The sequence below is a fragment of the Lactuca serriola genome, chromosome 8 (assembly GCF_051521515.1).
Source record: "Lactuca serriola cultivar US96UC23 chromosome 8, Lser_US96UC23_V15, whole genome shotgun sequence".
Taxonomy (NCBI): Eukaryota; Viridiplantae; Streptophyta; class Magnoliopsida; order Asterales; family Asteraceae; genus Lactuca; species Lactuca serriola.
In genome coordinates, this window is record NC_136415.1 from 59,176,198 (window position 1) to 59,191,963 (window position 15,766).

Below are 15,766 nucleotides of genomic sequence, written 5' to 3' on the forward strand. Positions count from 1 at the left end.
CTACCCCACGTTGATTATAATATAAATACACGTAGAGTTTCTTAATAATTTAAACTAAAACGTTTAATATATTTATGTTATTTTATATAAAAAAAATTGGGAAACAACTTATTTTGTTCTATTGTTATCACTTCGTACCAATGACTCACTAGTTTTCAATACGACATGAGCGTATGACCACTATTTTATAAAATGAAATAAGTTGGTTTTATGATTCGTATATGATAAATTCCAAGGTCTATATTTATAAAACTTGATACCTAATGAAATGTTGCATGTATAAATTGATGAAATATTAATAAAATTTCAACTGTGAGGCTGTGATTGCATACTATGTTAATATTATGCTGTCCAATTGTACTTTTGTATTACAGAATTACCATAAGATCTTGATTTTGTGGTATTCGATAGTAGTGGGACAGGTTGGATTTGAATTTGCATCTTCAAAATACTCATTAGTATTTTGTTTATATTGCAAAAACCTCAAAGAAAATCACCAAAGAAAACAGAACAAGGGTGAAGACAAACGCACCTGCAAGCTGCCCATAGTCCCACACAATTAGTTGTCATTTCCACAAAGCATCAATTCCACCCAAATCCATGAAAATTCTCCTCATTCAGCTCTAAAATCAATGGCCACTACTGTAACTCCTGAACATGGAAGACAGAGGAAACCAAGAATCAAATCACACTCTGCAACCCCTAATTCAACTCATGTTACTGAATCCAGGGAACGTCTTCCTCCCAGGAAAAACCTGTTCGGATTTTTGAGCCTGGGATGTGGTCGGTGTTCCTCACCGGCGGCGGCTGTGCATCCTCCAGGGCGAATCCTGCCAGAAAATACGAGAAGGAGGAGAAGGAAGAAGAAGAAACAGAGAAGAAACAGTGGATCACGCCAGGAAAATATGGTGGTTATTGTTCCGGATGTTTGCTGTACTCCTCCCGGGATTGGATTTACATATGATGTTGCACAGAGTACAAGTGCTGATGCGCATAGACGAAATCACCGACAGGTATCATATGATATGCTCTTAAAGTTCTTTCGAAGCTTCTTAAATCCGCCATAGTCAAACACAGGTCAAATTTTACTGAAAATGGAACGAAATTTTGTGTGAGAAGTCCATAAATAATATCGAAAAAACACGATTAAGCATGGAGACGATGAACCATAACACAAATATTACCATTTTGATAGCGTTCTCGTGCCACAAGGCAAGCGGCGGATCTTCAACAGCCATGGAGCACTACAGAAGTCGATGCTACAGCTTTCATAAGATCAAATGTATCTGATTCGAGGCAATATACTCGTCTCCAACGTCGTTCTCCTGGGGGAATATCTGAGGTTTGATTCTCATTTCCTTACTGAAAACTATGCTAAAATCTCTATAACTGTAAACGATCGCATTTAATCAAGTAGCAATCTAGATCTGGTAAAACGAGCGTTATAGTCGATGAGTACATAAGCTACAAAATTTGCAGATTGTGATGTTGGAACTTAATCCATTGTTGGATGGGAGATTAGAAGGAAGCGATCGGTTTGGAGCATGGAGGATCAACGCAGATATCATGTCATACGAGGTATTTCCTTCATTCAAGCTTTGACTCCATGAAAAATCAAGCTGATTCGGCATTTTTGTGCAGGAATTGGTGGAATTGAGTGACAGAATCGGGTACGTTGGTGGTGGTTTGCAAGAAGAAGAAATACTCGACTGTTTAAGAAGACCTAAGAAATCCTTCCTTAAGTCCTTTGACTTTAATTCCAAAGTCAAAGACTCTAAATGTAGCATATGTCAAGTAAGTTCATCTCAAAATACTTATTGTTACATGGATTTGAGCTAATGGAACTCAACAAGTTTTTTAGGGTTATTTTTGATAATGTATTTTATTATTTTTTAGACAGCATAAAAAGTTATATAACAAACTTAATACAATAATGATGTGTAAATGTCAAAATAAATAATTTGTGAATTTCAGGAGGAGTGTAAAGGAGATGAAGATTTGGGAAAACTTGAATGTGGGCATTACCATCACGTAGATTGCATAAAACAATGGCTACTCTACAAAAACGAATGCCCAATCTGCAAAACCGTGGCTAAACCCGATAAATGACTCGATAATTTACTATGTTTTTGTGATGTTGGTTTTGATATATTTTCTTTGTTGGATTTTATTTAGGCTAAGTACATGTATACAAGAATACAACTAGCTAAGATTAAGCCCTTTTGTGTTTTTAGTTATCATTATTTTTTTTTTTTTTTATCGATGTTGGTTTTTGTTTATAATAATAGAACATGTTATTTTATTCTGCTGAATAAATTACACCATATTTGTTAAAAGAAATTATCCAATCTTAGTTAATATGAAAGAGGTAAATAACAGTTTTTCAGGGCAATAACGTGATGTCTATGCTTAAACCGAGATTTCGTTTATGAATTCTTAACTTCTAGACTAACTAGTAAAAAACATTGGGCTTTGCCCCGGGACGATATTTTATTTTATTTTTACTTTTTTTGAAATTTTTTTTTCAGATTAAAGTATCTTTGAAAGGTTTATTTTTATCTATAATAGAAAACGTTCTTACATAGTGCTACAAATATTTTATTTAATATCTGTTGCTAGCTTTGGTAATTAAAAATATGTGTTGTTATTTGAGAAAAATAAGGCTGTATAGTAGAATATCGAAGGTGGGAGACCAAAAGGGACAACTCCACAAACTCATGTGACAAAAACTTGAGGTGTCACATTTGGTAAATGACAGTGACCAAAAGTGGGAAACTCTTAAACCCTTTGTAGTTAGCAGTAGAGAATATTGAAACCAAAGGACCAAAAGTGCCAACTCCACAAACTAATATGGTAAAAAGCTGGGGAGGGACCAAAAGTAACAAAGTGTAAAAAGGTGATGAGGGACCAAAAGTGGCAAAGTATTAAAAGTTTTGTGACAAAACTTTAAAAAAATTAAGGAGGGACTAAAACTGTCAAAATGACTAAAGAATTATGACAAAAACCCAAAATAACTAAACTATACTTTTCCTTAATATAACCTCCCAAAATTTATAACCAAAAATTTCATTTTTATATTAATAAAGAACCACCCAACACTTGTTCATAAAAACTAGTCATAGGAAATCAAAGTATATCATCAAATATCTAAGAATACGTCAGAGTCAATCATGCGGAAAACATGGTGTATGCAATGTGATCAATCCAAGCCCTTCCCCTTCGAACCGCAAGTACCTGAAACATAACCTGAAAACCGTAAGCACAAAGCTTAGGGAGTTCCCCAAAATATTGCAAATCATACATACAAGTCAACTCAAGGCTATACTGGGTTTATTTCACCCCCGGGTCTATTTCACTCCGAGTCTATTTCAACTCAAATGTCAGCTCAAGGTTGTACTGGTTCTATTTCACCCCCAAGACTATTTCAAGTCAATCAATATTTTTCAACCATATGAGTCTATTTCACCCCCACATACATATGGCAATTAGGCATACAAGCATACAACAAGAGTCACAAAGACAACAAGCACACACTACCACAATGTCCTACAATATATAGTGAGCAAACTCGCATCGATTCGCTGATAAACAAATAAACACTCGGGTTGTTGAATCGGAGAATCCCCGCACTAATCATAAACAAATGAAACTCAAATTAACAATTAGGCCAAAAACCATAACTGAGAGTCTAAATCCTTAATCCCGACTCCTAGGGTAAAAGACCATTTTACCCTTCCTTTACTAGGCCTACATAATGACGACCCAAAACCCCAAAATGGCCCAAGGCCCAGAAATAACCCAAATCTATAAAGACCTAAGTCCATATAATGGCCCAAACTAGTCCAAAGGCCTAAAAGCCCAACTGGTGAGTACGCCCTACGTACCACCGGAGTACCCCTGACATACTCTTTGATGATCAAATTACGAGACTCAAACCCAATACCCGCAACGTACTCAGAAGTGCACCCAATGTACTGGCGAGAGATCCTTATCTCATTCTAAAGGCTTAATCCCTTAAGACCTTGACGTCCAAACCTCATATTTACTTCTAAATAAGGTCTTAATCCATAAAGTTGGCAACTTTACTAACTTCCATGACACAAAAGGACCCAATACCAAACCCTAGGTCCAAAACTCCTTAAAAATGCCAAAAACTCACGCATAGTTAAACCATAACCACCAAGATTCGATTTTTATACTTCAAGGACCTCAGATCTAATAAGAAATGCCACCCTAAAGCTTTGGAGTACCTCATACTCTCAAGAACCAAGGCCATGGGACCAAAAAGCTCCTAAATCTACCCACAAATGAGATCTTAACAAGGGAACCATCAAAGTAACTTTTTACCTCCAAAAGCTTGCAATGAAGAAGATAGATCTGGATCTTGAAGCTCCAACTCCAACAATGCACCACCACCAAGTCTTTTCTTCTTCAAATGCACAAAAGAACACCAAAACTTCAACAGAAGCTCAAGAACACACCAAAGATGGCTAGGGTTTCGTGGGATAAACTCATGGGATAAGGAGGCTGATGAGGGGGAGCCTCAAGGTCCATAATGATGCATAAATAGGGGCCAAACACTAAAAATTAGGGTTTGTGGTCTGAGCGAGTATGCCCAGCGTACACCAGGTACGCGCAACGTACCACAAAAACCCCGCGTCCAACTTAAAGGGAGTACGCCATGTGTACTCCAAGTTACGCTCAGTGCAATAAGGACAAAAAATGCAAAGTTTTTATAATTTAAGGCCAAACTAAAAGATACTTGAAAATCAGGTGTTACAATTCTCCCCCACTTGAATGAAACTTCGAGACTTAGTCCTCGAAGTCTGTTGTTGGCAAGAACTCCAGATAATGTTCCCTCGTCTCGTCCTCAGGCTCCTACGTCTATTCCGAACCCTTGAAGTGCTTCCATTGCACCTTCACTAAGGTTACCGTCTTGTTTCACAGAGTCTTCGTCTTCCTGTCGAGGATAGCAATCGGTCTCTCTATGTAGTTCAGGCGCTCATCCACGTGAATGTCCTCCAAATGAACCACTGCAGAATCATCAACCAAACACTTCTGCAGCTGAGATATGTGAAAAGTATTGTGAATCCGACTCAATTACTATGGTAGATCCAACCAATATGCAACCCTACCCAACCGGGCAACAACCATGATGGGACCAATATACCGGCTGGCTTCCCGACGCAGTGGAGCTCTCCACCGGTTGTGGGGGTGTCGAGACAACAACACTTAAACGGCCGGGAGGAGGAAAAGTCTCGTACAAGGGCACCACGCGGTGCTCCAGCTTTCCCTGGTAATGCCCCCGCAACATAGAGTCTATGGAGACGGAGCATTCGATACCTATCAATCGTATGTCAAACGTAAGGAAACAAGCACGAGAACACAAAAACAAGGAGGAGTCCCCCACCCCTTTTCTTTTTCTTTTAAAAAAACGAAGGGGGGGGGGGGGAGGAGAAAGGAGGCAAAGAAAGAAGTAAAAACGACTTACCATTAGAAACAATGTAGAAGACGGACATCTCCCCCCGAACATGCCAGTTGGGGCTCATCCCGACACCAGCAAGTATGACCTCCAAATTCACATCAACGTCCACCTGGATAGTGCGCAAGAGGTCGGCGGTCACCTGATTATGGGGAAACAATTTGGGGATAGTGTCGGATAACGTCGTCGCTCGGGGATACTCGCGCACAAGCAGTTCTCAGTTGACCCACAACCACTTGTCGTGCCAGTTCTTGGGAGGCTTACTATCAAGGACAAGGTTATGGCCTCACTAGCGAGCAGAGAAGGTATCCTTATCGTTGGTGGCAACAAACCGAAAAAATAACTTGAAAACAAAGTAGTCGAGAACGATGTCATTGGCCCGACATATCATCTCGAAAGCTACCGTCTTACGAACAGCACCAGGGGTCAACATTTGAACACTGCACCCGTTACGCTGGAGTATTTCCTCTTGGAAATCAGTTAATGGAAGACGAAGGCCGGCGTCAAAGGTTTCCAGGTAGATGCCCACTTTTCCAGGAGGAGGCTGTGTAATCAGAGACCCGGAGGTTGGAAACTCCACTCTGTTAGCCGGAGTAAGGCCGTAGGCCTCTTGAAGGGTGACAAACTCAGCAGAATTGGGGATCAAGCTCAGAGAAGAAGCCATGGCGAAAGCACATAAGAAGAAGTGGGAGAAGAGGTGAAGAAACAAGGTAGAAACTGAAAAAGGAAAATCGTATGAGAGCAATAAAAGGGAAAAAGCGGGATTTACAAAAATCCCTGACACGGATGACGTAATTGTCGCGCACACGTCGAAGCGTCACATCACCGGAAATGAAGTGATGACCAAGTAAAAGCGTGACACGTATACTAGCAGTTAAGTCCAAAACATCATAGTTAGCTAGCATACGTTATGACTACTGGACTGGGGGACTTGATGATGCACCTCTCATAGCGGGCCAGAAACAAGTGGACCCCCGACGAGGAGTTCCCAGCGAAGCCCGGGCCAGCGACTCAGCCGCTCTGGCAACCCCGAACCCCCGCGAGGCGACCGTGTAGGAAGTCCTCCTTCACCAAGCGTCGTGCTTTAGCTACAGTCCAATGATAACAGCCCCAAGCGACAAAGAGTGCGGTCAGAGCATTATCGCCTGGACCAATCGCAACACCGTGCACAAATGTGGAGCATGGTCCTCCAATAAGGACGACAGATTCTGTCAGAGTCGCAGTCCTTGTCCCTCGTACGGACCGAGGAAGATCCTCAGTATAAAAGGTCGGTCACCTTGCCTTAAGAGGTAAGCCATTCTTCCCCGATCATCTACCTCCATACTCCATACTAATCCCACTAACTTGACTGTCAGAGCGTCTTTTCGGGACCTCCTCCCGGAGAGCGGCTGACGTCTTTTTTTTTCTTTGTGGCCTTTCAGGTTCCATTCCAACGACCGTTTCTCAATAGCCAAGGTGGTTTGGAGCCAGGTCGCATCATTTACCAAACATTTTTTTTTAACTTTTTATTGACTTTTTGAAAACTCAATAAGCTAATAAGTCATTTAGAAGCACTCTCAAACACCCATTAAATTTAAAAATCTTAATCTAGTCTAAAGTAAACTCACGATTCTCTTCTCTCATTCTCACTTGGTCACTCTTCTTAAATTCCTTCTTTTTGAATCATTTCTTCTAGTACTCTATTATTCTCCTATTCCCCTCAAAATTAAATTTCAAGAACTTTGTGAATTGTTGAAGTTTCAAAAGGTCCTCCAATGTTCTAAATCTCTAATCGGTCCTGAAGGGGTGATTGAATTAATCGGTCCTCCTAAAGTCCTAATCCAATAAGTCTTTTTTTAGTGTTTGAATTTTCTTGCATAACCTACGTGAAGTTGCAAAATCCGATTGTGATTATTGATTAAAATTTCCGAAATGTCAGTTTTCTTATATAGCTTGCTGGTGAAGTGAAATTGATTATCAAAGTTGTAGTCTTGTTTATCAAAAACGGATATAAGATTCATTAATTTCCAAGGTAATTTTTTTCTTCAATTTCTTGTGACTTTTATAAGGTTTTCTACAATAAGATTTTCTTAAATTCTTGATGTAATTATTTTTCTGATTCATGATTAATTTGATGTATGCTAAATTTGGACTGAAAGTCTGATATGTAAATTCCAGTTCTAAAATGCTGATATGTGAATCTGATTTTGAAGTTCTGATATGTGAATTTTGATTTTTAATAATTGATATGTTTTGATTTCTGAATAATCTGGTGAATATGAAAACCTGATGTGTCTAAAAATCAGATAAGTTATTTTAATTTCTAAAATTTTGATTTAATGTAAATTATGATATGTGAATTCTGATATTGAAAAGCATATGTGTTTTTTATTTTTGTATAATACGATGTGGTTTTTCTAAATAATCTGGTTAGTTATTTTAATTTATGAAAGTACGATGTGATTTCTATTTTTTTTATGTTAATTTAATTTTTGAAAATATGAAATGTTAATTCTGAATTTTTAATACCATTTTATGTTTTTGAAAATAAGAAATCCTATAATTTTGGAAGGATTGAAATCGGGTTCATCATATTAAATTAGGGATGAACATATGGACCGGGGAACCGGCCGAAACCGGCACCGGAATTGGAACCTGATGGAACCGTTCGGGCCGGGACCGGGACATTATATTTATGGATTTTTGGAACCGGGAACCGATATAACCGGAATCGGTAGAACCGACAAAAAATGGAACCGTATGATACTATTTTTCGAGGACCGGTTCCAACATTTGAAGACACGACAAGAACCAGTAGGAACCGAGAACCGGAACCAATAGAACCACCGGGCCGGTTCGGTTCTTGATTTTGGTCGAAGCCGGTTCCCGGGCCGGTTCAGTCATTTTGCTCATCCCTATATTGAATTGGTCGTCTTCTCTACTTTATCTTCGCTGACAATTATTGTAAAAGGTTTTTGTTTCTTTTTTCTTTAAATATTGAATTTGTTTAGAGATATATAATTTTTTTAGAGATATAGAAACACACAAAGACACACACATATTAGTTTTTATTTATCTTCAATCATCTCAATGATTAAATATACACATATTAGTTTTTGATTATCTTACATGGCCGGTTTAGAGCATGAGTAACCTATGCAGTTGCAAATGGCCTGTATTTTTAGGGGCCCATATTTTTTTTAATGCTATACACTTACGGGCTAACCGAAGGTTGAAGGAATGAAGACTTGTCGACAACCCACGAGACGCACCGCTAGAAGTGAGAAGAAGCGCCAAGAAAAATCTAACGAATGACGATCACCTCTGTGATTCACGTTCATGCTCAAGGACTCAGAAATTAGAATCAACAGCCAGAACGCGATTTTCAGATAAAAGACTGATTTGTACTTTTCTTTTTGTTCAAAGACTAATTTCTATATATAAGACAAGTATTCAACTACACATTGTATTTGTCCACTCAATTAATAAAAATGTCTTACTAGTTAGTATTGTAAAATGGAGTAATGATTTTTATAACGATTTATTTAAAAGATCCATGAAAAACACTAATCATTTGTGTATTGTCGAACACATGGTAATTCATTTAGTAACGAATGAGTCATTTCAAATCAAGATCTTCGATTATGTTGAACAAATCTCGTTTCACTCATTCAAAACATGTTTAATTTGTTCGAACAAGATAAAAAAGTTTTAAAAATTAGTACTTCTTGGGATGAGATTTATATAAAAAACAATACTTTTCACGAACTAGACAAAAAAATTACTAAATATTCAATGAAACCATTGTTGTATATAAGTATCCAACATTATGTCCACTTTTTACATTTCATATATGTTAAATGCAAAACTATAAAAAAGTTCTCCGTCGCAATGCACAGAAATTTCTCCCACAATCATCATTCATGTCGGAGATGCGTTTTTACTTGTTTATGGAGCATCGTGCGGACTGTAAAACCCTAGTTATATCTTCGCTTTTCATCTGAGGTCCATGGATGATGATATGGCATCATGGCTTCATGGGTCATCTACCTTTATGGGCTCATCTTAGATCCAAGTTTTTGGGTAGGGTCCGGCCCAAAATAAAAGTTTCATCTCCACTGCCTGACCCGACCCACTTCTACTCCTAAAACCCCGCTGCTTTTGCTAAATCTCTTCTCTTAAACGATTCCCTCCGCCGTCGCCTGAACAAACTTTACCTCCGCCGTCGATTTCGCGACGCCGTCACGGGCAGAGCCACAGATACAGAAACAGACACACTCAAGCACTGAAATATCTTCTTCAGCCATGGTTCAAAATGCAGCAGTGGGTGTGGAGAGAGTATTCATAGGAGGAGGATGCAATCGAATTGTTAACAATGTTTCCTGGGGTGCCTGTGGTTTAGTTTCATTCGGCTCTCAAAACGCCGTCTCCATTTTTTCTCCTCAGGTTTTTCTCCTACTGTACGATCCTTCTCCAGTTTTGATCATTGTGTTCTTACTCCTTTTAAACCCTAAATGAAAACAAATTGAGGTTTTCTTGACAGACTGCGAAGATATTAACTACGCTACCAGGTCATAAAGCTTCAGTCAACTGTACTCATTGGCTTCCCAGCAACAAATTTGCATTTAAAGGTACAATTTATAATATTTTGATAAAATAGACTACACAGAAACACAATTTTCTTTTTGGGGTTAACTAAATGTTCTTATGCTTTTGTAGCTATTAATTGGGAGAAACATTATCTACTCTCTGGAGATGCTGAAGGAGTCATCATTCTATGGGAGTTCTCTCTATCAGAAAACAAGGTACTTGAATGAATGCTTTACTGGGATATAAAAATCTATGCAAACAAGCATTTTCAACCAAATTGTTCATGCAAATATTTCTTCCAGATTGATATCTTCCTTAAAGTTTCTCTCATCAAGTGCTTATGATTTATTTCTGAAATTTGGTTACAGTGGAGAAATGTATCACAACTGCTGCAATCACACAAGAAAGGCGTCACGTGCATTACTGCAATTCTGACATCTCAAACTGAAGCAATATTTGCATCCACCTCTTCTGATTGTGTGCTTAACATTTGGAAAATAGTCTTACCTTCTTTTGGAGGTTAGTTTCAGTAAAAAAACACCATCTCAAAATCACATTCATTATCACTTTGATCCAAAACCAATTTCAACATCTTATAAATAATCATCACAGGTGAATGTACAATCACATGCTTGGATTCCCTCACTACTGGTTTAAAACCAATGGTTACACTTTCACTAGCAGAACTACCAGGAAATCCCACACACCTTATTCTAGCAATGGGAGGACTTGACAACAAGATTCATTTATATTGCAGTGATTCAACACAAAAAGTATGTTTTCTCTCACATGTATCCATTTTTCTTGAATTTATATACTCCAATCACATGAAACTTTTGCTTATTTTCATATAGTTTGTTCGTACATGTGAGTTAAAAGGGCATACAGATTGGATCAGAAGCTTAGACTTCTCATTACCTGTAGAAACAAACAATCTTCTCCTTGTTAGCTCTTCTCAAGATAAAGGCATACGCATATGGAAATTGTCTTTATGCAATTTAGACAAAAAGAAAGCAGAAAACAGCTTGGCTTATTACATAAAAGGGCCTGTATTTGTATCTGGTTCTTTCTCCTATCAAGTGTCTTTAGAATCTCTTCTCATTGGTCATGAAGATTGGGTATATTCAGTCGAATGGCAACCACCTTCTTTATCATGTTATCAACCTCAAAGCATCTTATCTGCATCAATGGACAAAACCATGATGATATGGCAACCTGAAAGAACAACAGGTATTTGGGTGAATGTGGTTACTGTTGGTGAGTTAAGTCATTCTGCTTTAGGGTTTTATGGTGGACATTGGAGTCCAAATGGTGATTCTATATTGGCCCATGGTTATGGTGGATCTTTCCATTTATGGAAAAATGTTGGTGATGATATTGATAATTGGAAACCCCAAAAAGTTCCATCTGGACATTTTGCTTCAGTGATGGATGTTGTGTGGGGTAGGGGTGGTGATTATTTGATGTCAGTCAGCCATGATCAGGTATTTGATAACCATTTTTCTTTTTTCTTTTTCTTTTTTTTTTTTGTAAAAATGAAGTGAATTCTTCTTTTCTTGAATCTTGATTCATGCAGACCTCTAGAATATTTGCTTCATGGCTAAATGAAGCGAACACTTGGCATGAAATTGCTCGCCCTCAAGTTCATGGTCATGATATTAATTGCTTAACAATCATTAAAGGAAAAGGGAATTATAAATTTGTAAGTGGAGCTGATGAGAAAGTTGCTAGGGTTTTTGAAGCTCCATTATCGTTCTTGAAAACATTAAATCATGCAACTTCATGTCTACATGATTTTGAAGACTTGCATGTTGATGATGTTCAAGCATTAGGGGCAAATATGTCCGCTCTTGGTTTATCTCAGAAACCTATTTATGCTCAAGGTAAACCATAAACTTCATTTCATTTTTTCATTATAATTTACTTTTTCGAATTTTTTTAAATTCTTGATTTTGTGTTTTTGCAGCTTCAAGTGAAAGAACAACGGATGGAATTGGAAATGAAGGTTTTGACACAATGGAGACAATCCCAGATGCCATTCCATCCATTTTGACTGAACCACCAATTGAAGAGCAATTAGCATGGCATACGTTATGGCCGGAATCACATAAACTTTATGGTCATGGGAATGAAATCTTTTCTCTATGTTGTGATCATCAAGGGAAGCTTGTTGCCTCTTCTTGTAAGGTACGATGGAATGGAATCACTCAAAGGAATGGAATAATCAATTCCATTCCATCGTACCAAAAACTAAATTCCAATCCTTTTACAGGCTCAATCAGCTTCAGTGGCGGAAATATGGCTATGGGAAGTTGGTAGTTGGAAAGCAGTTGGAAGATTACAGTCTCACACCTTAACAGTCACTCGGATGGAATTCTCACATGATGACAAATATCTTTTAGCAGTCTCAAGGGATCGCCACCTGTCACTCTTCTCTATAGATCGAACAGGTCAGCAATAAGAATTAAAAAAAAATAAAATTACATCACGTTCTGTTTCCATGGAATTCAATTCCATTCCATTTGTATTGTACAGGTGGCATGGATGGAATCAGTTATAAACTTGTAACAAGACAAGAAGCACACAAAAGAATCGTGTGGGCATGTTCATGGAACCCATCCCCATTCACCCACCAATTTGCCACTGGTTCCAGGGACAAAACCGTAAAAATATGGGAAGTCAACAAGTCTTCTTCCACCATACAACTACTCATAACTCTACCTACTTTCAAAACCAGTGTCACTTCCCTATCTTGGACTACTCCCAATCCTGTTGACAACAATGGAATTATAGCAGTTGGAATGGAATCAGGTCTCATTGAGCTTTGGAATCTGTGTTTTACAAAAAACCAAAAGGATTCATCTCTTGTGATCCAGTTTGATCCGTTTATGTGTCATGTTTCATCTGTGAATCGTTTGGCATGGAGAGATGTGGAGAAGAAAGATGATTGTGAGAGTATGGAGTTGGCTTCTTGTGGAGCTGATCATTGTGTCAGGATTTTTAAGGTAACTTTGGTTTAATTTTTTGTTTTAAATTGTTTATATTTTATTATGATTTGAGGATGAGGATTGCATCTCTGTTTGTAGTACGTGGTACATTTTGAAAAAGACAAATATGCCCTTCAAGTACAAATGTAGAATGATATATGTTCAACTCATTCCAACACTTTGTTTTTTGCAATATGAAACTCCTTTTTACTGTAAAAATGGTTTTTAAAGAAATTCTGTTATAAAAAACCTTAAAAAATTATTTTTTTAATTTGTATTTTGTAGTCGAGAATCATGCCATTTGCATTGAGTAGTGCTTTTGATAGTATTGTTTTTTAATATTTTTTTTGGGTGAATAGTGGCATTGATTTCACCATGAGTAATGCCATTTGTGTGTGAGAAATAGAAATACATAATATAGATTCACGATTGAAAACTATTAGTTTTTATCTTAATTATTATGTTCGATTTATCTGGAGAGAAAATAGCATAATTTAAAACTTATGCTTTTGTCCTTTATTAAATTGATGTCTTCATTTGTATCTATTCAAATCAACTTATTCTACATTTCGATGACTCAAATATTCTTATTTTCTTGGATATGTTTATCTTTGTGTTGAAAGTACATTAAAGACAAAATATAAACTGTTTCGATACTCAATAACAAAGCAAGGTCGGTTTCTAAATTCACATTCTTATCATGAACAACATCATGTTCGATTTGAACCATAACTTTGGTTGCATCTTAGTGTCATTCCACTGAGAAACTAATTACCCTGCTTAGTCAAAAAGGAAATTTTCTTTTGAAATATTTACTAAAATGACAATTATACGAGGTAACATTTACACACATGAACTTTCTTTTCTCTTCTACAAAAAAAAACCATCAACCTAACGATTACAAGCTCGTGCACATGCGAGGAAAAGATCCCAAGAAAAATGCTCCCACTTACCATTTTGTGGTATTCATTTAATACGTGACCTAGGGGTGAACATTTTGATCTCTGGATCGGACGGGACCGGAACCAGACCTGCATCGGCCGGTCCGATCCAAGGTCTATCACTTTATGTAAAATTGGTCTGGTCTGAATCAGTCCAAATACTCACCCTAAGTCATAATAGATAAATGAACTTTCAATATGGTTTTAACGAGTTGTACCATATACATTTAAAATTGTACCAGTCCAACGAATACAAGAACCAGAAAACCCAGACTTGAACCGACCTCAACAGGTCTGGTCCAAAGTCCACAAATTTCTCTCAAACCTGGTCGTGTGGCGTAGCCACATTGAGGCAAAGGTGGGTATTGGCCCACCCCACAAAAATTCAAGTGTATATATATATATATATATATATATATATATATATATAAAAAATTAATTAATTCATCCCATTCAAAACTTCAGATCCCTAATTCCAAACTTTAAATCCCATGTCCCCTTCATAAATTGTAAAACTTTTGGCATAACCTAACATAAAATCCTGACTATGCCACTGGTCCGGTCAAAGAGCTAAGCCAGTCTGGTTCGATCAAAATGTTCACTCTTGTCATGACCGACTTTATGTATAATTATATAAGAGATTATTGCGACATGTACTTACGAACTCATGATTTATATTAATTTTTAGACTATTTATTGTAACGATGGAACCTGTTTCGGATATAGACGTCTACTTTCTTTGGTTCCTTAGCAAATATCTCATTAGATACAAGAAGATGGTAATAGTTGAGATATCTCAAATATATCAAAGTAGGTTCTTCTTAACTTTCATCTATATATACACTCACAAAGGTTATATCTCCGTTGGCAAGTTGTGTAATAAATCATTAAACATGCATGATCGGATTCTTAACTGTTATTAAGCAAATTGAAAAAAATGTAACAAACTTGAGAACAAAAATCACTTACAAAATGAATTAAGAAAACTGTTGGTTGAGACTTGTTCTGAGCTATCATAAAATAGATAATATATTTTACTATAATTTACATTATTACTTTGACGTGTTTCTGTTTCAAAATAAATCAACCTATCAAATCGTTATTACCATAAGATTCCCAAACTGACGAAGACTTTTGCTAGGTTATAATTATAAGATTGCTTATGAACTAGATGATATGAAAGGTAGGATGCGATGACTTGGTTCTTTATTTGGCAAACAAGAGCGTATTTATGAAGGATTTTTTTTTTTCATTTGCTGATAAAACCGTTTGTTACTAATTGAACGTCGTTGTGGATTATATTCACTATTGTATATTTCATGAGATAGACTATTGAAAAGAAAATATTACTTGTAAACATCTCGCCATATTCACACCTAAGTATATGTTGGAATAAAATGCACATAACATCCGTATTTATAGGAAATATATTCACATTAATTTTCACGTGTAGTCATTAATTTTCGTGGGGTTTTCCCACTAAAAACTATGTTAACTCTAACGAGAGAGAGAGAGAGAGAGAGAGAGAGAGAGAGAGAGAGAGAGAGAGAGAGAGAGAGAGAGAGAGAGAGAGAGAGAGAGAGAGAGAGAGAGAGAGAGAGAGAGAGAGAGAGAGAGAGAGTATGATTTTCAATCTTCATGTATTGATTAACTTCAATTACAATGAAGAAAATAGAATATATGCATACATATATAAGTCTCTTTAACAAACACCCGCTAACTATTTTTGAAACTAACTAAATGTTAAATTATAGTTATACCCATAACTAACTAATAGAAACAAAAAA

The 15,766-nt window shown here is 37.0% G+C and overlaps 2 protein-coding genes across 2 annotated transcripts; both read left to right on the forward strand.

Annotated features, from left to right (window-relative positions):
* The first annotated feature begins 464 nt into the window (after nt 1–464).
* Nucleotides 465–2,240, forward strand: LOC145069533 (uncharacterized). The gene is made up of 5 exons (XM_079016468.1): nt 465–1,013; nt 1,196–1,342; nt 1,480–1,578; nt 1,642–1,794; nt 1,975–2,240. The coding sequence occupies exons 1-5, from the start codon at nt 633–635 to the stop codon at nt 2,107–2,109; spliced, it is 915 nt and encodes a 304-aa protein (XP_078872594.1). The 5' UTR covers nt 465–632; the 3' UTR covers nt 2,110–2,240.
* Nucleotides 2,241–9,628: 7,388 nt separating this feature from the next.
* ELP2 (elongator protein 2) lies at nt 9,629–13,216 on the forward strand. The gene is made up of 10 exons (XM_079015348.1): nt 9,629–9,907; nt 10,005–10,092; nt 10,181–10,266; nt 10,420–10,570; nt 10,664–10,824; nt 10,906–11,535; nt 11,628–11,934; nt 12,018–12,238; nt 12,324–12,501; nt 12,587–13,216. Exons 1-10 carry the CDS (start codon nt 9,767–9,769, stop codon nt 13,069–13,071), a joined length of 2,448 nt encoding a protein of 815 aa, XP_078871474.1. The 5' UTR covers nt 9,629–9,766; the 3' UTR covers nt 13,072–13,216.
* Nucleotides 13,217–15,766: the final 2,550 nt, after the last annotated feature.

Bases quoted from the DNA above. Each gene is read 5' to 3' on its own strand.
- ELP2 (XM_079015348.1), top strand. From the start codon at position 9,767: ATGGTTCAAAATGCAGCAGTGGGTGTGGAGAGAGTATTCATAGGAGGA. The intron at 10,571-10,663 runs GTTAGTTTCAGT...TAATCATCACAG, and splicing joins AGTCTTACCTTCTTTTGGAG to GTGAATGTACAATCACATGC. The intron at 11,935-12,017 runs GTAAACCATAAA...GTGTTTTTGCAG, and splicing joins GAAACCTATTTATGCTCAAG to CTTCAAGTGAAAGAACAACG.
- LOC145069533 (XM_079016468.1), top strand. From the start codon at position 633: ATGGCCACTACTGTAACTCCTGAACATGGAAGACAGAGGAAACCAAGA. The intron at 1,014-1,195 runs GTATCATATGAT...CCATTTTGATAG, and splicing joins ATAGACGAAATCACCGACAG to CGTTCTCGTGCCACAAGGCA. The intron at 1,343-1,479 runs GTTTGATTCTCA...CAAAATTTGCAG, and splicing joins CTCCTGGGGGAATATCTGAG to ATTGTGATGTTGGAACTTAA.